Genomic DNA, 21,463 nt, shown 5'->3' with positions numbered 1-21,463 from the left:
TTGTGAGAAACAAAGCCCAAATACACCTCCTCCCCAAATTAGTTATATTTTACACAGTAAAAACTCTTTCTGAGATGCAAGTTTTATCCACAAGGCTTCTAATTAACTGATTCTTCAATATACTGAGTGTAGAAACTATGCTCTCTAAAGAAACGGTCAGAAAACTTTTTCTGCAACAGGTGGGATAGTAAATAGTTTAGAATTTGTCAGCCTTATGGTCTCTGTTTCAGCTACTCAATTCACCTGCAAGAGCAACCATAGATAATATTTAAACAAATGAGAAGGTTAACTTTATTTATTAAGAACAGGTTGTGGCCTAACTGGTTTGGCTCAGTGGATAGAGCGTCTGACCTTCGGACTGAAAGGTCGAAGGTTTGATTTCGGTCAAGGGCATGTACCTTGGTTGCGGGCACATCCCCAGTAGGTGGTGTGCAGGAGCCAGCTGATTGATGTTTCTCTCTCATCAATGTTTCTAACTCTCTAGCCCTCTACCTTCCTCTCTGTAAAAAACAAACAAACAAACAAAAAAAAAGCACACAATAAAATATGTTTTTAAGAAAACAAAGAAACCAGGTCATAGTTTGCATCCTCTTCTCTAGAGAAGGTACCCATAATAGCAGTTTGGGTTTATTTATTCTAAAGAGGTGTTAGAACAATCTAAAATTGGCTCCTCTGCAATTATTTCCTTTTAAAACCTCAATTGATAGATGTTTCTTCAAAGTGGAAGAAAATTTAAGGTTTTGAGAATGTAATATTATCTGTGCATATAGTAAACAATAGAAGAACTGAGAGGTAAAACATTCTGCAAAGTGAACTATCAGCCTCCCCCCATTTTATGATTAGTTGTTGTTGTTTTTAAATTAATGTTTAGGTAAAAAACTGTCTTACTGTAGAATGAATCACTGTATTCTCTAAGTAAAACTTATGCTGATATGCAGAAAGCTAAGTAGTTTTGATGGTTGGCCATTAAATTAGAAAGTTACTACTTAGGTACAGTTTGGATGATATAAATTCACTAATCCTGATTGTTCTTTTGGACATATTTGTTTCTAAAACACTGAATTCTACCAGGCAAAACACTTGAAGCCATACAATTAAATAAGTCAGAATAGACTCAGGTAATAAGGAGCTGTTAAAGATTCCAGTCAATGTAAAGGAAGAACACAGCATAGAGTAAAAAACATCATTATTTTATGAGCTGTGTGTAAGGGAACACAATACCCTCTATCATCAAAGTTCCTTTAGCTGGATTAATAATCAAATAGACATGAGACAGTTTAGCAAGATAAAACCAAATTAGAGACACATGCAGAGCTGGCTTAGAGATAGAAAGGGAACATGGGTATATAAGACATTCTGGCCTAGGGATGAGGTAATGCCCCTGGGAAGGTCAAAGGATCATTGCAGGATGACAAGAAGAACAGATGTTTAGTAAATAGAAGTTCGCCCTGCCCTAAAGATAAACCAACCAAAGTTATCTCTGATAATCTCTGATTATGGCCAAAGTCCCCAATTCCGGTTGTTTTTTAGGTAGGCAAAAGGAGGGGCAGCCAAAACCTGTTTGGCTCAGTGGATAGCACGTTGGCCTGCGGACTGAAAGGTCCTGGGTTCGATTCTGGTCAAGGGCAAGTACCTTGGTTTCGGGCACATCCTCAGCTGGGGGTGTGCAGGAGGCAGCTTATCGATGTATTTCTCTCATCAATGTTTTTAACTATCTCTCTCCCTTCCTCTCTGCAAAAAATCAATAAAATATACATATAAAAAAAAGGGGGAGGGGGCAGAAGTTTCTCTTGAGCCTGCTGCTAAAGTTGCCTCAAAGTCATCTGCACACAGCTGAGGCAGATCTTGGAATGACTGGCTCTTAGCCCCCACAGTCACCTTTGTGTCAGCTGATGGGGGCAGGACTTGGCTTTAGGAATCCTGCTAGTCTCAGCTGAGCTCATGCAGATATCTCTAGCTCAATAAAGGAGATTGGGGAGACAAGCAGAACCAAGATGAGCTCATTAAGGTCAATTCTGATGAATGTTTTTTCATATTCCACCTGGGCCAGCAGGTTGGCCAAGCTAGTCCTTCTCACAGAGTTGGCAGAAGGCAAGAGAGAGCAAGTGCTTTAAGAATTCTACTTGTATTCCATGTGCTAACATTCCACCAGTCAAAACAATTCACCTGGCACATCCAAGTTACAGAGAACTGAAATCCACCCACAGTGGAAGGAACTGAAAAATCACATGGCAAAGGACAAGAAGGCACAAAGAATCAGAACTGTTAAGGCAATTTACCACAACATGTAAACACTTGAATTGATTAAATTATGTGTTGGCAGACATGGGATTAAGTGATAAACTAAAAAATGTCCATTGATGTCTTCAGTTTAGTAGGATACACTCTAGCAATAGATCTGTAAAAGGTTTTTATGCTATGTTTACATCTCTTTACATTTATTGTATTTGTAATTAAGACAATTTTAAAATATATTAACAAACCTATTGCATATTAACATAAATTATATATGGTTAAGGAAAAAAAACCCTATAGTTTCTGAAATAAGCAAAAGAATGTTTTACATTTGGCAAATTGCTTTACTGTTTGGTTTAATAGAAGACAGCTTTTTTTGTGCGTGTGTAATCTGCTTCTGCATTCAATTTTTGTTTTTTTCTTTGTAAAGAATACAAAAAAAAAATTGTTCAGACCAGACGTATAGTCAGAAAAAAGCAGCAGTAGTTTAATTGTGAATATTTTTTGATACTGCACCTGATTTTGACAAGTGAGAACTTCTTGGGAGTTGTAGTGCAGAACACAAAACAAAATTACTGAACTGTCTGTACTTTGTTACTGTGAAATTCATTGGTTGATTTTGCATTCTGAATGGACTATTTATCCATGATATGTAACATCAAGATTGGTCATTTGATTCACTGAGCTATGAATATTTTCACTGAGCTATGGATATTTTCCAATTACTTACATATTTCACTATGTATTATTTTAAAACTATATATCACTATTAAGCTCAGGAGAAATATCTTTAAATACTGGGGGGGGGTCATATTCATAGAAGTGAATATACGTTATTTAAAATTTTAATTTCTCTTAGAAAGTACTTTAAAAAAATACAAACAAATATTGTGTTTTCCTTGAATTGACAAATTCATACAATTTCTTACTATTGTCCATCAGTTTCTTTTTTTTTAAATATATTTTATTGATTTTGTACAGAGAGGAAGGGAGAGAGATACAGAGTTAGAAACATCGATGAGAGAGTCATCGATCAGCTGCCTCTTGCACACCCCCTACTGGGGATATGCCCGCAACCAAGGTATATGCCCTAGACTGGAATCAAACCCAGGACCCTTCAGTCCCCAAGCCGACGCTCTATCCATTGAGCCAAACCGGTCTCGGCAATTGTCCATCAGTTTCTCTTCCATGGGTGGGAAGTGAGGTCCTTCATCAAGTAAAAGTGTTCAGATTGCAACTCAAATAATCACATGCGTGCATTACTTTGAGACAACAATCTAGTTCAGAATGTGGTAAAAAATTTTGTGTACTTCCCATATTAAACCACCAAATATGAAAATTTAGGTTTTGAGGTTTAATACAAATTCATCATTTTTGCAGATTTATCAAGGATATTTTAAATAGAATAACCTTTCTCCCCCACCCTGTAACTGGATGGCTTTGATATGCAGTGACAACCAGTACAGTCTGGGGCCCCTGCCTTGATTTTATACTAAGGTGCCAGCAGTTTTGCCCATCACTGCTTTTGCATTATCATTGCAAATATCAACACAGTGGAGAAGTTAAAGAATGTTTGCTGTTATGAAAATTGTTCTGACATAAAAGCGTTTTTGGGAATGCCCAGGATTTTGTGATTCACTCTTAGTGAGCCACTGCTCCAAAGGATGAACCAAATTTCTGTTATATTAGCTTGTCGAAGATTTTCTTTTTTTAAAATTTTCATCTGAAAACAATCTCTCATTGTCCCTTTTGTTTTTGTTTTTTAAATTGTATTGTTTAAAGTATTACGTATGTCTCCTTTTTCCCAGCCATTCCCACCCCCGACCACATGCTCTCACCCCCCCTACTGTTTGTGTCCTTGGGTTATGCTTATATGCATGCATACAAGTCCTTTGGTTGATCTCTTTGTCAAAGATTTTCTTAAAGATATGTGTGTTTACTATTTCTAATCATTAAGCAAATTTAAAACTTGTTATTATGTTCTCCTCCAGGGTTGTTTTGTTGGCTTTGATCTAGCACATGCAGTTGGAAATGTTGAACTCCACTTACATGACTGGGGAGTTGACTTTGCCTGCTGGTGCTCCTATAAGGTACAAACTAGTTAATATATTTACATCCTTTTATTTCCCACTAACATCAACCTAATAAAAACACTGGAAAGTTGACCAATTTTAGCTATTTGAATTACTTTTCTCCATTTAAGTAGTATATTTTCTGATTTTAGTTAATTATAGAATCATCCAATCTTATAGTGTGATAATTAAATTCTGGTGTTTCCATCTACTATAGAGTACTTATTCCTTCAATTCCCTGGCTGCTATAAAAAGTCAGGAGATTATGGGGAAAATAACAACACCTCACACTTAAAAATTAATTCAAATTAAGTTTTTAGTATTGGTGGGTTTTTAAAAATTTGTTGTAAAATTTCTACTTGTATAAAATAATTCTTATGGAATAAAGTTGCATTTGATATTTGAAGATAATTTAATTGACAGGGGAGCAAAGAAATGAAACCAATTTTAATCAAGGTGTTTTTAAAATATACTTTTATTATTACTTAAATATTTGTGACAAAATAATTGAAACTAATGAGCTTTGAAATTTGATTGACTTCAGTGGAACTGTTATCTATTAATTGGGGCAAAATTTTGTCAAAAAAGTAATAGCTATTTATTCTCATTTAACACTTCCATGTTTTATTTGTTTTTCTTTGAACAAGATGACTCAAAATTAATTTTATTATGAATGTTCAAATAATCACATACATTGAACTGGTCAAAAGTTGGTTTCTTAACAACAACAACAAAATAAGATTACATTGTTAATCTTTGTCATATATTCAGGTAAACCCATATAATTTAATTCATTTTCAATCCAGTATTTAAATTCAGGAGCTGGAGGTCTCGCTGGTGCCTTTGTCCATGAAAAGCATGCCCATACAATTAAACCTGCGTGAGTACCATCTTTAGATTTTTCTTTGGTGATAAATACATTGATTTGCATTAATAATTTGTTAAATTTACATAAATTCTTAAAGATGCTATCCATTAAGAAGCTGGATTGATTACAATCATTTGACTACTGTATTAACAATGATGTGCTTTATGAGAAATAAATGCTTCCCAAAGAGCTCAATTGGTTGAACAAGAAATGTAATCACAAAAAGGGAGCTTCAGTGCTAACGGTGAGTCACTGTAATCATGTAGAGCAGATGGTTTAATGCAAAGAGACTACTTCATCTTTTCCCCCAAAATTAGACTTCAGAAAAGTTCTGATTTCTCACATTGAAGAATAAATCAAAGGCAACAAGAGATGTGCAAAATAGAGCCTTAAATGTGGTGTTTTATTACTAAAATCACATCTACCTCCAAAGCTAGAACATAATATGATGATCTTGTAAGAAATGTCTTCTGTCCTAAGAGATTTTATCACCCATGAAAAATGAAGAAGCTGAGCACTAGACAACAGACTGCTGACTTAAAAAGCAGCGCTTTTTAAAAATTTTTATATAACTTACTTCATTTTTTTCAGAGCAAGTGTAAATGCAAATGTGATGCACCAACACAGAGACACATTTTTATTTGACTAAGGAACTCACCGTGTTTCTTTTACTTTTATCTGGTATACAGATGAATAAATAATATTCTTGGAGATTAAAAAAAAAAAAAAGCCCATACCTTTCACAGTTGTATCAGAGCATGTGTGATAAGGAGACTGGCTCTAGTAACATAAGTAATACAATGATATTTGATTAGTTTTCTTAATCTTCCCAGTCACTGACGGAGTGTTAAAATCTTTTTAAGAATTGAAGTTGAATTAGTAATAAAGGTTGGAGCACCTCATATTTCTGAGGTTCTATGTATATGAATTCTAGAAATTTAAGATCATTTCCTATAGTTCATTTAATCATGTATAAATTTCTTCAAGATTTTAAAGTTTTAAAATTAAATAGAGTTTCTCTAGACAGGTATTTTTCAGGCAGACTTCTTCTAATGATGGTCAGTACATTAGATTTCTCCCCGTGTCCTAAATTCTCTGAAAAGAATATAAACCATATATCATAAGAATCTCATCTTATATAATAAAAGGCTAATATGCAAATCAACCAAATGGGTAGGACAACCAGTCACCATAATGTGCAGTGACTACCAGGAATCAGACGCTTAATATAGGAGCTGCCCTCTGGTGGTCAGTGTGCTCCCATAGGGAGAGTGCTGAGCCCAACAGCAGTAGCAGGAGCCTTTCCCGCCTCCGAGGCAGTGCTAAAGAATATCCAACTGATGGCAGGAAGTGGGCCTAAGCCACCAGTCAGACATCTCCCAAAGGCTCCCAGATTGCAAGAGGGTGTCCCCAAGCTAAGGGACACCCCCTACCCCCCCTCTGAGTGCATGATTTTCATGCACAGGCCTCTAGTGTGTAGTATTAAAAGCCTCTTTTCAATTTTAGTAGACTTCATGAGTTACATTTTATCTAGCATACTTCTTTTCTGGTATATAATGTATTGCTTGCTTTTGTGTGAAGATCCATCACTCTGAACACTTTCTATTCTCCACTTATTTTAATTGTAATAGAGGATCTGACATATATAATCCCAAAGAGCAATCTGGTGGGAGTGGCAGTGTGTCTCAAGTTGTAGAATCCCAACATTCTCTGGTTGCTGGAATGGCTAAGTCCATGCTCCCAGGAGAAAGACCGTATAAGGCAGTCCAGATTCATATGCTAGTTTGACCACTTGCTGGTCCATGACCTGCAGAATGGTCCTTGGCATTCTGTTCTAGCTTCAAACTAAAGTCAAACAGTGTCAGCATCTACCTCAAATTGCTGTGAGAATAAAATGGGATGATGCCTGTAAAGCACTAAGCACAGCCACTTGTGCGTTGTATGTGATCCACACATGTAGGCTAAGAACTTGCATTTTTAACTGGTAGATTTTTCAGTAGCAAAGATCAGTTCTCTCAAGCACAAAACATAACCCCAAGCATCACATTTTCTGACCTTTAGGACGTTATATATTATAGTTTTGTGTCTAAGTAAGACCACGTTCATTTTCACAGGTCTTTGATAGCCTCACTGTGTAAGTTTCCATTTCTTGATTCCCTCTTGTATCAGTAATGAGTTGAATGAGATATTTATGTGTGTTTATTTTATATTTGTAGGAGAGTAACGCTTTTAACTTTTATGAAAATTATACTTTATTAACTATCTTTGCATTTCAACTATTTGGCATTGAAGACTGACAAGACCCACAACAGGCTTGACTCACAAAGCCCGCCTTATAGAAAATCCTAGTTGTTGTTTATTTGACTGTTAAAGCTTTTTTTGATGTGCTGTCAGAATGTCTAATTCCAATGGTACCAACTTAAACCCTATAGGGAATGTAACCAATATTGCTGTTGCAAATTTTGTTGCTTAAGAAAGGGTGACATCTAGTGGCTAAATATATTATTTCAAATAAGTAGTATTCAAATAACATTTATTTTCCTGGTTGAATCTTTCAATCCTTATCAAGTATATTTTAATATATATATATTAACATATACTTGATAAGGATTGAAAGATTATATATATCTAATATATACTTGATAAGGATTGAAAGATTATATATATATTGTATTTTTTTTCATTTGGCTCTATATTTATAGTATAGTAATTGTGTAGTCAAAGCCTTCAATAAAGAGAACAAGAGGAAGGTGGAAATTAGTGAGAGGTATTCTAGGTATGCTAGGTTAAACAGCATGCACACGTGTTCATCAGGGCTGGGCAAGAAGGGCATTGTGGCCACCAGGTGTAGAGAGTGGATCTCAGGATTTGTAACCCTGCATTGTAAAAGTGTAATGTTCAGTATATAATTTTGAAATATCTTTTAAATGATGTTTCCACTAACAACTGGTAAATTACATCTCTACCAAGATATTTCACTTCCTTTTTTGTTTTGTTTTTAAATAGGCATGTTGGCTATTGTTCAAAACCAATGACCTAAGACCTTTTCCAAAAACATTTTGCCAATAAAGAGGATGAATAGAGGTCAGAGTCAATCCACTGCATTAAGCATCATAACTCAAGCTGTTAGTCTCAACCAGAATTTGACCTTTTCCTAGTTTATCATCCCTTTTTTCTCTTTCCAGTGTCATATGCTAACCCTTATATGTAGCTAAGAATTATACTAAATTAAGACTACTCATGAGTAAATAGCATCTTGTTCTTTTTTTCCTTGAGGTCTGTCATCTATTTAGTCTGCAAAGTTAGTAATTATTGCTCTGAGAAATGAAAGAGAATACTTTCAATTATAAAAAAAATGACAATAAAAATGTATCACTAAAAAAGTGCCTAAATACCTTTGAAATTGTCTTTTTACCTTGATAAATGTTGTATTTTTTGGTACACTTTATACCAATACTGACCCTTTTGATTTTTGTGACTTCAAATATTCCTGAATTCCATAAAGAGATTATCCTGTAAGGTCCAAAAACTGCAATTCAAGGTCCCACCATCTTTCCCCCACATTTTTATTTTAACATTTTTACTGATTTCAGAGAGAAAGAGAGAGGGAGAGAAATATAAAAATATCAATGGTGAGAGAGAATCATTGATTAACTGCCTCCTGCACCCCACTACTGGGGATTTAGCCCACAATCTGGGCATGTGCCCTGATCAGGAATCAAACCATGACCTCCTGTTTCCTGGGTCAACACTGACACACTGTCAAGCTCCCCTCCTCCCTGCACCACGCCCCTCTTTTTAGAGAGATTCTAGCATGAATATAGGAATGGATCATATCAGCTATTAAGATCCCTTCTATCATTTACTTTTTGGCCCTGTCCAATGACATCACATATACCAAAGAAATGCTGTTCCCCACTTTTCATGCTAGTGTAACAAACTTTCCAATGTTCCCATGTACTAATTAGATCTCTTGAGATTCTCATTTCTCCTGGAATTTTCAAAAAGCTTTCTGAGTGCCTGAGAATGGAGCTTAATGACAATTTTGATGAAAATGCTAGAATTTCAAACCATGCCAACACTTTTCCATAATCATCTAGAGGTGTTTGATTGAAGGCTTTAAATAGAGATGACATTTTTCTAACTTCATTAAGAGCTTGAGTCATCTCCTTTATTGTAATAAGCAATTTACAGGTTAAAAAGGCCTAGCCAAATTGGCTGGCTGACTTTAGTGTGTGGCGAGGGCAAATCTTAGAACTCAGAAAGGTATTATTATCATTTGGCAATTTGAAGGAAAAAAAAAAAAGGCACTACAAACAACATTCAGAAAAGCATAAGATAATATAAAAGTAAGCATCAAGATTTTAGAAAAAAAGATTTAATAAAAGATAAGCCTATGCCATGCTTGACCCAACTTTACAATTAAGGTTACAAGGTTACATGGTGAGGACATCTAAAGCACCTTTATTCGGGCCAATGCTCACTGGATGTATGTGATTCCACATACTTCTCCAGGCAGCTGGAGAGAGCCATGGCCCCAAACTTATCTATAATTTAAACCTTGTTTTGGATTCTCAGAATTCCTTTCTGACTTACTAATGATCATGTCCTTATCTGGTATCTGCATAAGTTCTCCTTGCTAAAGAGAGAACAAAGAAGTATAGGTGGCAGTAGCAAGGTGTGTGAATTTACAAGACTCCCAACCAGATACTTTCAATTGGGATAGGCCTGTATCAGGAAATTCTGAAGTGACAGTTTTCACAATCTCTAGCTGAAATATCACACACACTTCTCAGGACATCTGTTCTACCTATTTAGCCTATGATGGAGTTAAGTGTTCATTATTATCATGGAGGACTTCTCAGCCACAAATTCTTAACCTCTCAGCCACTTGGCAATCTCCTACGACATTGATGTTTACCTCACACAGGCCTAAGCTTCCAATGTACCATTTTCTCTTGCTTCTGTTCCAATGTGTGTGATTAATCTTCTGTATTTTACAAGGATTCTCTAAGTGCCTCTACCCATGCTCCTCTTGTCCAAGAGCATATCATACACAGTCATGATTTTAACAATAAACATTTGTAGAGGACACCTGTGTCCATTTCTAGTTTTATCACTTGTTCACTCTTTAACCCTTACTTTCATCTGGTTGAAAATTGCTAGAGTTCCTGGTTAACAAGGCATTACTCCGGTCCCCAAAGATACATGGGAATATAGGAAGGCAAAGATTGTCATGATAGGAAATATTCACTAATGAAATATGCACTTAAAAAATTAGCTCTTACTTGACACCTTTCTTCAGTTAGTATCAGCATCTATTTCTATGGATTACTATAAAAAATGCTTAGTTTCTTGCTGATTATAGAATGTTATTAATACCAGGTAACACAATGACAGCATAATGAAGTGGATTGTAAAGTAAAATATTTCAAGAGATTCAGGATTTCATGATGCAAGTGATACTATAAAGAACTGCTGAATCACAAAGTCATGAACAATGAGAATCTGGCAGAGTGAGAACCATTAACAGATGAAATAGAGGAAATTAGACACGGTACTTCAAAAATAAATGACTTGACATCAGGGATTAAGAGGAAACGATGAATGCTTCAAAAACTTTTGTAGAAATCATCGTTTTTACTGTCATACTGAAAAAGTTAAATGTAATAAAAAAGAGCTTATACTTTGCTATCAGATTTGTCAGAATATAATAATAGTCAAAATAAAAACTAGACTTATTCTGTATTCTTTATAATAACTAGCATATTATAATTTTAATCTATGTTATTAAAATTATAAGTTTAAAATTTTATATAATGTTAAACTATTTTTATTTTTTTAGTTATTCTTTTAAAAATTTATTTATTTGAGAGAGAGAAACATCAATCTGTGGTTCTACTTACTTATGCATTCATTGGTTGATTCTTGTATATGCCTGGATGGAGGATCAAACCTGCAACCTTGGTGTATTGGGATGGCACTCTAACCAACCGGGATACCCATCCAAGGCCTAGACTCTTTTTCAAGAGCATCTCAATCAAATATTTGATTTTCTTAATCCATTGATTATATAAAACTATGGATACTGGTTTACATTTGATTTATTTTAAATTTATTTTTTCTAATATTTTATTTGTCATCAAATAATGAGGACCTACACTATATCTATATAACTTTCTAATCTTAGGAATGAAACATTGTGAAACCCCCATTTTACTTTACTCCAATAAAAGTGTCTTTTCTAAGGTGACCATTGGTTTATCATGTAAGGAAAATAATCCTGAGTGAATTAAGATGTAACAAATATAACCAACAAATATTTTATAATTTTTTTCATAGATGCAAATACATATATCAATAGGATGTTGCTTATGATTTTAAAATCTTACACTCTATTTGGAGATATACTATTTCAATAGTTAAATTAATTATTTAAATAATAGGTAACAAAATGCCACAGAAAACATTTTAATAAATGCTAGGTGACCTCTCAGACGCTGCTGTGAGAGCAGTGGAGGGACAGGTAGCTCAGAGCTGCTTGGAAAATCTTGAACATGGCAGTAGGGAGACTTACAGATACCAATCCCTTGCAAATTGAAATGCAATGTTAACTAAGTGAATAAATTTACTCTCTAACTCTGAAAACTGAAATTGTTGTCTATGAGAGATAGTTTCCTTGGTTAGTTTCATAAATTTAAGTATAAAGATTTACTTAAATGACATTACCTTTTTTCTTTATGTTAATTCTCACTTGAGGATATTTTTTCCATCGACTTTTAGAAAAGGTAGAAGAGAGAGGGAGAGACACACAGAGAGAAACATCAATATGAGAAAAACACATCAACTGGTTGTCTCCCACACATGTCCCTACCAGGGATGGAGATTGAGCCTGCAACAGAGGGACATGCCCTTGACCTGAATAAAACCCAAGACCTTTCAGTCCAAGGGCCAATGCTCTATTTTCTGAGAAAATCAACTAGGGCTTAAATAACATTTAAAAATATATATATTTTATTGATTTTTTTACAGAGAGGAAGGGAGAGAGAGAGCTAGAAACGTCTATGAGAGAGAAACATTGACCAGCTGCCTCCTGCACACCCCCCACTGGGGATGTGCCCGCAACCCAGGTACATGCCCTTGACCGGAATCGAACCTGGGACCTTTCAGTCTGCAGACCGACACTCTACCACTGAGCCAAACCAGTTTTGGCTAAATGACATTTCTTAAAGGGATATGTCAAATGGTCTTTTCCTTTTTATATTATTCACTAAAATTTTTATGGAATCTGAGTTATTGACTTAACTTGTAACTGTCTGCCTTTTATATTAAAAAATGCTCTTTATCTCCTTTCTACAATATTTTTAAATGACAAATAGTGGTAAAATTGATTTTGCTTCATGCTCTCACTTAGTTTCAAAGCCACACTCATGGAATGGGTTATACCTGTCATAAAATCTAGTCCCCAGATTCCCACTATAAGGATTCTAAAAGAAGACAAGTTAATTGAATAAAACACATCTATAGAATCATGACATATAATCTACACCTATTTTCATTTGGAAACCATTGTAGATCAATCACTCTAAAAGGATTCCTCATCTTCTTGGCATGAAAATTTTTACTATAATATAAAATATTGTCCATTGTCACGATTGATGAATTTAAGCTGTGATCATAAAAATAAAGTTTATGCACTAAAGAGTGATCATTGTTTTAAAAAAATATAGCAAATAATCTGAGTTTTTCAACTCAAGAGATAAAGTGGCTTTTATGAGAAAGTAGAAATAGTAATTATCAGTATAAAAAGATAAAACCCCAGTTGCTTAAAAATCACTACTCTTAGAAAATGATGACATAATTATTAATTTGGGAAAGTTGAATTCTTTGAAACCTCAAAATTTATTCCCTCTTATAAAATTACAATCTAGTGTCTGTGAAGAAGATATATGAGGTCATTGAGCCTTTAAAACATAAGACGTAAAACTTTTTCAAAGAGCTTCAAGTCTTGTTTTAATTGCTTCAAGTTTTATCCATAAAGTGACTTTTGAAATCTGCAAGTTTTTTTTTAATATTAACTATGCAGAGCTATTATTGCTAAACTTTTATTTATTCTTGATGAGAAAAAAAAATATATATCCATCTGGCGCTCTATGATTGTCAAAAGAGCCATGGTGCAATGCCACATGCTGTGTGGGCAGCATGGAGAACTTCATTGTAACTACGCATCATACACAGACCCACCACTGGGTCCCAGAGCTGCCATGACCGGGGCCAGCTAACTCCACACACCACCAGAACATGTGTCAAACATTGCTCAGAAAAAAAGGTCTAAATGCATCTTATTCATTTTCTTCTTGTTTACTTTTTACCCTAAAGAGAGGCTTTAATTGAATGGGAATTATCTTTTTCTGTAGAGTTGAGAACTGTCTTAATTAAGACCAGTTCATGGACCCTCATGCACTGCTGGTGGGAATGCAGACTGGTGCAGCCACTGTGGAGAACATTATGGGGTTTCCGCAAAAAACTAAAAATGGGACTCCGTTTGACCCAGTCATCCCACTTCTAGGAACATATCTAAAGAAAGCAGAAACACCAATTAGAAAAGATATACGCATTCCTATGTTCATAGCAGCACAATTTACAGTAGCTAAGATTTGGAAACAGCCTAAGTGCCCATCAGCAGAAGAGTGGATTAAAAAACTGTGGTACATCTACACAACGGAAGATTACACTGCGGTAAAAAATGGAGTTCTTACCATTTGCAACAGCATGGATGGCACTAGAGAGCATTATGCTAAGTGAAGTAAGCCAGTCAGACAAAGATAAATATCACATGATCTCACTCATTTATGGAATATACTGAACAACATAAACTGATGAACAAAAACAGATCCAGAGTCAGAGAAACATTGATCAGACCATCAAACCTCAGAGGTAGGGGAGGTTGGGGGTAAGGGAGAGAGATCAACCAAAGGACTTGTATGCATGCATATAAGCCTACCCAATGGTCACAGACAATGGTGGGGGGAGAGGGGAGGGCATGAGTGGGGGTGGTAGGGGGGTAATGGGGGAATAAGGACACATATGTAACACCTTAATCAATAAAGAAAATTTGTAAAAAGATTTCCATTTCCACCAATAACACCAAAAAACAAACAAACAAACAAACAAACAAACAAAATAGTTCATGAATAGATAGATTGCCTTGGTTCCCACATCAATCCCTCTTAATCAGCTTTGGTCAAGTTCATAGAACATTTGGCACAAGCTGTGGCAACTTAGGCAAAAACAGCCAATTAGCTCTTTTTATTTTTAAAAGGACTGCTTGAAAAACTGATAATAAATTAATTATAAATTTCCTGATTACGTGGACGTTGTCCTTTTGACCTTTTTTACTTTCATAATCCATAATGCCTAAGATGATATTATTATTATTATTATTATTATTATTATATTAATTTCAGAGAGATGAAGAAAGAGGGAGAGAGGGTTAGAAACATCAATGATGAGACAGAATCATTGATTGGCTGCCTTCTGCATGCCTCATACTGAGAATTGAGGCTATAATCTGGGCATGTGCCCTGACCAGGAATCAAACTGGTGACCTCTTGGTTCATGGATCTATGTTTAACCACTGAGCCATGCTGGCCAGGCAGAAAATATTCTTAATTTTTTTCCTATTGAATTTATAGTTCTTTCTTTACTCTCAGCATAATAGACAAACCATTTTGTAACATATGGAAGTGTTTCTACTTTGCAAGTTATTCTGAAGGGATATGATTTGCAAAATACTGTCAAATTAAATATGAATTTCCATATGTTTCTACAAAGACCAAATATATCCATGAAAACCTAGCTGCATACAACTTAAAAAATTCTTCATAAGGATTGTTTTAATATGTTTATATTTATTTTTAGAGAGAGAGGAAGGGAGAGAGATAGAGAAATAGAAACATCCAATGTGAGAGAAACATCATTGATCTGCTGCCTCCTGCACACCCATACTGGGGCTTGAACCCACAACCCAGTTATGTACCCTGACTGGAATTGAACTAGTGACCTCTTGGTTGATGGGTCAATGCTTAACCATTGAGCAACACTGGTCTGGCCTCTTCCTATATATTTTAATTTGCATGGCAAATTGTTCCTTCTAAAGTCCTAAAATCAGATGTATTCTCTTATTTTTGTGCCTTTAACATGAATATTTTCTCAAAACATTATAAACCAATATTTCAAAAATAATAATATATTTCAAGAAAGTACATGCAGGACATTTTCAAAGATTTTATTTGTTAATAAATCTTTCACATCAAGAAAATATTGGCTTAGTTCTTGTAAGGACAACACATTATCCTGGAAATATTTTTTATTAACTAAAACTCATGATGTCAGGAAGTACTTTTTAATAATAGTATGCTTATCATACTGTTAGCTCACTGGACATATTTATACAAGCCTCTTGTTGAGTAAGACTTGATGTTATTGAGTATATAACAAACTGAAGAAGTCTTAACAATATTTGCAGATGGGTGGGCAAATAAGAGGGAAAGGAATGGAACCTTGAGATACCACTTCAGACTATTTTCCAGAGTAGTATTAAATTACTTGATGGAACAGAGTAGAGAAATTGTGAATAGAAGGATTTTTTTTTAAAGAAAATGGGAATTGAACTTTACTAAATTTGAGTTAGTAATATTCTACTTGTCATTCTAATACTATGGCTATGCCATACAACAGTCATATGGACTGGTTGCTGGCATCAGGGAGTAAATGTACAATTGATGGACTGAAGCAACCTATTTTGTCAGTTTTCAAGACTTTTATTTGTTATTAGCATCTTTGAATCTTCTCCCTTCACTTAGCCATGCCTTCACATTTCCTACAAATGTGCTAGTTTCCAAAGGCCTGAATTTAGACTCACCTTGCTCTTTGTCTCATTTTTCAGTTGGGTTGATTGGGAGGCCTCTTGTTATAGGATGCATGTACTGCTTTCTCTGGTCCTAGTCCTGTGTACGAACTCCACTTTCCCTACTTGTGCCTGAATTACTATTATTGTAAGGGTTCTAATATTGACTTGAACTGGAGTAATGGTGTTTCTGTTTCCTAAGTCTTACTCCTCATTATGCATGGTCCTTGGGCTTTATTAATTACCTGTTGTGAGAGGAATGGCTTAAGAACTTGACAGGGAGACTTATGTTCCCCTGAAACCATGAACAAATCTTACCGCATTGATTTTATTTCCCTGAGGATAGATAGAGTGTTACCCATCCTTGTTTGCATTTGCTCATCTAAATTTGATGGATTGGTTAGAAATGACAGTCATTGGCTGAAAGAAACACTCTTACTGGTCATGAACGAATGAAACTTGGAACAAACTAAAAGTAAGGGCAGGAAAAGTCTATAATTTTTCATAAAAACAAATTAATGTTTTCACTGAACATTGTGGAAGAGTTTAGATTTCCAATCTTTGAAAGAACAGCTACAAAATACCTCTGTACTACATTTGCACTCATTAAAAAAAATATTTATTGAGTATCTGTTATATCCCAGGCAATTTTTAGTATGTTTGGTATGAATGAAAAAAGAGAGCAAAGATTCCTGCCCTCATAAAGTTTACATTTCATCAAGGGAAGACAGACTATACATATAATAAAGATAAAATTAAATAATATGTTTGAAGTTGATAGGTACTATGGATAATTGAAAAAGTGTGGCAGGAGGGGTCCGGGGAGTAGGCATAGGAATGCTCTATGTGGGACCCTTGGTAACGTGCAGTATTAAAAAGGCATTCAGGAGAAAGACCACATTGGGATAATAAAATGCGGATGAAGAGATGACTTAGGTGGAGATAACCAAGAAGTTATCTGTTGAAGAGAGTTCCAGGCAGAGGGAATATTTCACAAAGGGTCCAAAACAAGAGTGGGTCTTCAGTATTTGAGGAACAGCAAGGAGGCCCTTTCTGAAACACATTGATAAAGCTAAGCTATAGATTAGTCCATGAAATTGGAGAGAGAAAGGGCTCCAGAAACGCAGGCCCTTCAACTTTTAATGATCACTCTGGTGACTTTGTTGGGAATAGGCTGTGTAAGGGTAAGGGTGGGCTTTGGAAGAGCTGCTGGGGAGCTGTGATGCGAAGCAGGCAAAGAATGTCAACTCAAAGCAAAGGAGTAGCAGAGAGGTGGTAAGTTGTTGGATTCCGGATCAGTTCTGACAGATAGGTTGCAGTACACTAAAGGAGGTCAAGAATAGAAATAGGAATTCCATTAAGTGAGCTGCTCATTATCTAAAATATGGCAATGCAAATGAGATGTAGAAATCAGGACACAGTTACTAGGAAATCGAACTGAGAGGACAAACAGAAATGTTTGGATAGATGGGCAAGAATGGAGAATCAAAGATTAATTTGATGTTTACACAAAAGGATGCTAAGTTAGTAATCACTTATTTCATTTATTAACTAAAAACACTTACTGAGCATCTACTATAGGCAAAGCAGTATGCGATGTATTGGGGATAGAGATATAAATGACCCCCTATGTTCTGGAACTTACTGTTCAGTTTGAGGAGTGAAAAGGAAAAGAGAGGCTAGAGAAAATTTTGATGAGGAGGCAATATCTGATCTGACTGGAGAAATCCTTCTAACTCTGAGTCAGACCGAGGGGGATCAGATTGTGGTGAGGTGTAATGAGCAGGGTGGTTTTATGTTCATCCCAGTCAGGGGCCAAGGCATTGAAATATTTGCATTCCAAGTTATATATATATATATTATCTTAAAAACAAAAATGAATCATTGACTGTTCCGATGGAACAAGATTAAAAATATAGGTCACTTCACCTCACCAGACTTAGTTTGCTTCGGGGGTGAGGGGAAATAAACGACTAGGCCTGGGGGATCATGAAGGTTGATTTTCAGATTTTAAACTCTCTGATTCTCAAATGATGAAAGTGAAGCATTGCAACGAGGGGATTGCTAGTAGGGATAACTCAGAATCTGAAACCTACTTGATCTACATCTGGGTGTCACTGACTATATTGATGGCTTTGGTGACCCTCTTCCCCTCCCCCTTTTGGTAAGAGGTGGACTAAAGCACAGGAAGTGCAGATACATTGGTAACAAACTTTACTATAACTGGTTCATCTTTTTCCTTTTCTCAAGTTGAAAAAGTGCTATGTACACGTTTCTTAAAGTTTAGCTGTCAAACATTGTACTATGAAAATTAAAAAAAAACAACGTATAAATTTTTTACTACTTTCTGAATAAAACAACCTCTGTGGAAGTTTGGATTCTGTGGAAAAATGATTATTTGATGAAGGTTTTCAGCAATATACTTTTTCTTGAGGTTATGGAGGGCATTAGGATGTAAGATGACAGACATTCAAACCTATCCCCAGTTGTGGTTACAGGTTTTGCTTAAGCATAAATGAGCACGTTGTCCCCAAAATGCCCCAGGTTTCTGTAATATTGTAACAGTTTGACTAGTTGGACACATTTTTAGAAGCCATGAAGGCAGTAAGGCAATTGCATTTGGTGTTAAGATGTGACCTTAAGAGAGAGAATGACAGAGAGAGAAGACGTGAGGAGAGGAGAAAGGGAAAAGGAAGAGAAAAAATAAAAGGAAAAAATAACCCAAGTCTCAGTCAGGCTCATATTCCTAAATATAGACTTAAAACATTAAATGTATAATGATAAATTGTCAAATTAAAGCAGTATTTAAATGCAATTGTACCTTCTTAGGAAAGACTGTGGTTTTTTCTTTATATGTTGGATTTTGCTCCAATGTTGAATGGCATATTTCACACAGAAAATGCTAAGAAAAGTGGAGTAAGTTGTTTTGTTATAGTTTTGGAGCAGTACTAGGTGAGAAGAGGTAAGGGGTTTGCAGAATAAGTGAAATTAATTCAGTGTATGAAATATTTAGAGACTTATGCAGAAGATTCTGCCACTAAAGGCTTATTAAGGAGATCATAGAGAGTTTGTATATTTCATTTCATAAATCTTAGCTCCAAAATCACATTCAGTGGGTCCCTGGTGGCTTTCTCTTACGGAATCTGAATATCATGCCTCAAGATGCCATTATAATATATGATGCTTTCCATTAGACAATACTTATTTAAAATTCCTTTTGGGAAACTTAAGATGTTCAAAGAACACAAAGAATATTAAAAATCTTCCCTTTATTATTATTTATTGACTCTCTTCCAATATCTTTTCTCAAACTTCTGTTAATATCTCCATTCTAAGTAACTTAGCTCTCTGCTTCATTTTTAACTTCTGATGGCAAAAGAGTCAAATTTCTAGGCCTAGTACTATGCGATTACATCTTAATTGTTATTGTTCATGTTCAGTTTCAGGAATGATTTATGAGCTTGTTAAGATAATAGCTACTTATAGACTAATTTAATGGTTTTTTTAATTTTACTTTATTAACTTTAGAATTTTTGATTTTTAGAATTCATGACAAGATTTTATTTAGACTATTGTATTTTTACTTTACCTTTCCTATGATCCAAGTGGTAGAAATTTTAAAATGAATTTAACTTTTCCTTAGGTTCTTTGTGATGTATTTTTGAATTTGTACTTAATTTATGAAATAACTAGAGGCCCAGTGCATGAAATTCATGCACAGAGTGGGGGGTGTCCCTCAGCCCAACCCACACCCTCTCCAATCTGGGACTCCTGGAGGGATGTTCGACTGCCTGTTTAGACCCAATCCCACTGGAAAGTCGGACATTTCTCTCATAATCCAGGACTGCTGGCTCCAAACTGCTCTCCTGCCTGCCTTCCTGATTGTCCCTAACTGCTTTTGCCTGCCAGCTTGATCACCCCGTAACCACTCTCATGCCAGCCTGATTGATGTCTAACTTCTCCCCTGTCAGCCTGTTTGCCCCCAACTTCCCTCCTCTGCTGGCCTGGCCACCCCTAACTGCCCTCCCCTGCAGGGTTGATCGCCTCCAACTGCCTTCCCTTGCAGGCCTGGTCCCTCCCAACTGCCCTCCCCTGCTGGCCATCTTGTGGTGGCCCTCTTGCATCCACATGGGGATAGGATCTTTAACCACATGGGGGAAGCCATCTTGTGTGTTGGAGTGATGGTCAATCTGCATATTACTCTTTTATTAGATAGGATAGAGACCTGGTGCATGGGTGGGGGCCAGCTTGTTTGCCCTGAAGGGTGTCCCGGATCAGGGTGGAGGTTCCCTTGGGGCGTGGGGTGGCCTGGGCGAGGGGCCTGTGGTGGTTTGCAGGCCAGCCACACCCTCCCCCCCCCATCTGAAACTTTGTAGCCTGGAATGGAGGCTTAGGATGACCTGGGCTGCAGAAGCTTGGCTTCCTCCATTGCCTGGGAAACCCAAACCTCTCTCCTACTCTCTGTGGCTGCAGCCATGTTGGTTGGGTTAATTTGCATACTCACTCTGATTGGATGGTGGGTGTGGCTGGTGGGCATGTCTTGTGGCTGTAGCAAAGTGATAGTGAATTTGCATATTACTCTTTTATTAGGTAGGATAGTTTCTTTATTTATAAAAAGCCTCCTATACATTTGTAAAGACATTAAGATATCCTATATAATAAAAAAGAATAAAGAAAGTCAAAATAACTGTGTTAAAGACAGAAAAAAAAAATCATTGTATATATAAAGAACATGGTTGTCATCTTGCTTGGCATTCTGCCAGCTCAGAAGTCTAAGCACAGTGTTCAAGTATTGGGGGAAATATTGCTGTTATAGAATTTCTGATTCATTTTTTTTAAATCTGTCCTAGATGATTTTGCATTTGTTTCTGAATATCGGTGGTCATTCTACATTTAGGCTTCATCAGCTATTTTAAGCTACTTGTAAAGTGTCTTGAAACCACAATTTAACTATTTGTGGAATGAGGGTAATGAAAATATCTATTTCATAGGAATATTTTGAAGATTAAGTGATTGCTTACAAAAGTGTCTGAATCATAATAAAAGCTTAATTAACATTTGTTTTGTTGCTCCAAACATTATTAAAAAATAAGAATCTAATCAGGAAAAACCTGCATTTCCATAAGTCAAACTTGTTACAAGACTTTGCTAAATGTTTGAGAAGTCAAATCATCTGGCCTCACATTTACTTTCTATCATTTAGAAGATAATATGGGAGAAAGGCATTATCTTTCTAACATATTAATTTGGTAAATAAAATACCTTTCTTTTTTATTTTATTTAAATTAACAATGTTTTTCAATTTTTAATCTAGTTATGGAAAAAGTTATATTACTATGGCCTCTTATGTTTAAAATATATCATTGATGTTGTTTTTCA

General features: G+C 35.7%; 1 protein-coding gene across 1 annotated transcript in view; it reads left to right on the top strand.

Moving 5' to 3' along the window:
- The window catches only part of KYNU (kynureninase), a 105,714-nt gene that overhangs the window by 60,108 nt on the left and 24,143 nt on the right, over window positions 1-21,463 (top strand). The window contains exons 10-11 of the mRNA XM_036421889.2: window positions 4,227-4,325; window positions 5,114-5,187. Coding sequence (XP_036277782.1) covers window positions 4,227-4,325; window positions 5,114-5,187 — 173 coding nt within the window. The remainder of the gene's footprint in view (window positions 1-4,226; window positions 4,326-5,113; window positions 5,188-21,463) is intronic.

Source organism: Pipistrellus kuhlii, unplaced genomic scaffold (assembly GCF_014108245.1).
Source record: "Pipistrellus kuhlii isolate mPipKuh1 unplaced genomic scaffold, mPipKuh1.p scaffold_m20_p_7, whole genome shotgun sequence".
In the NCBI taxonomy this organism is placed as follows: Eukaryota; Metazoa; Chordata; class Mammalia; order Chiroptera; family Vespertilionidae; genus Pipistrellus; species Pipistrellus kuhlii.
This window is presented reverse-complemented; position numbering and strand designations above follow the sequence as displayed.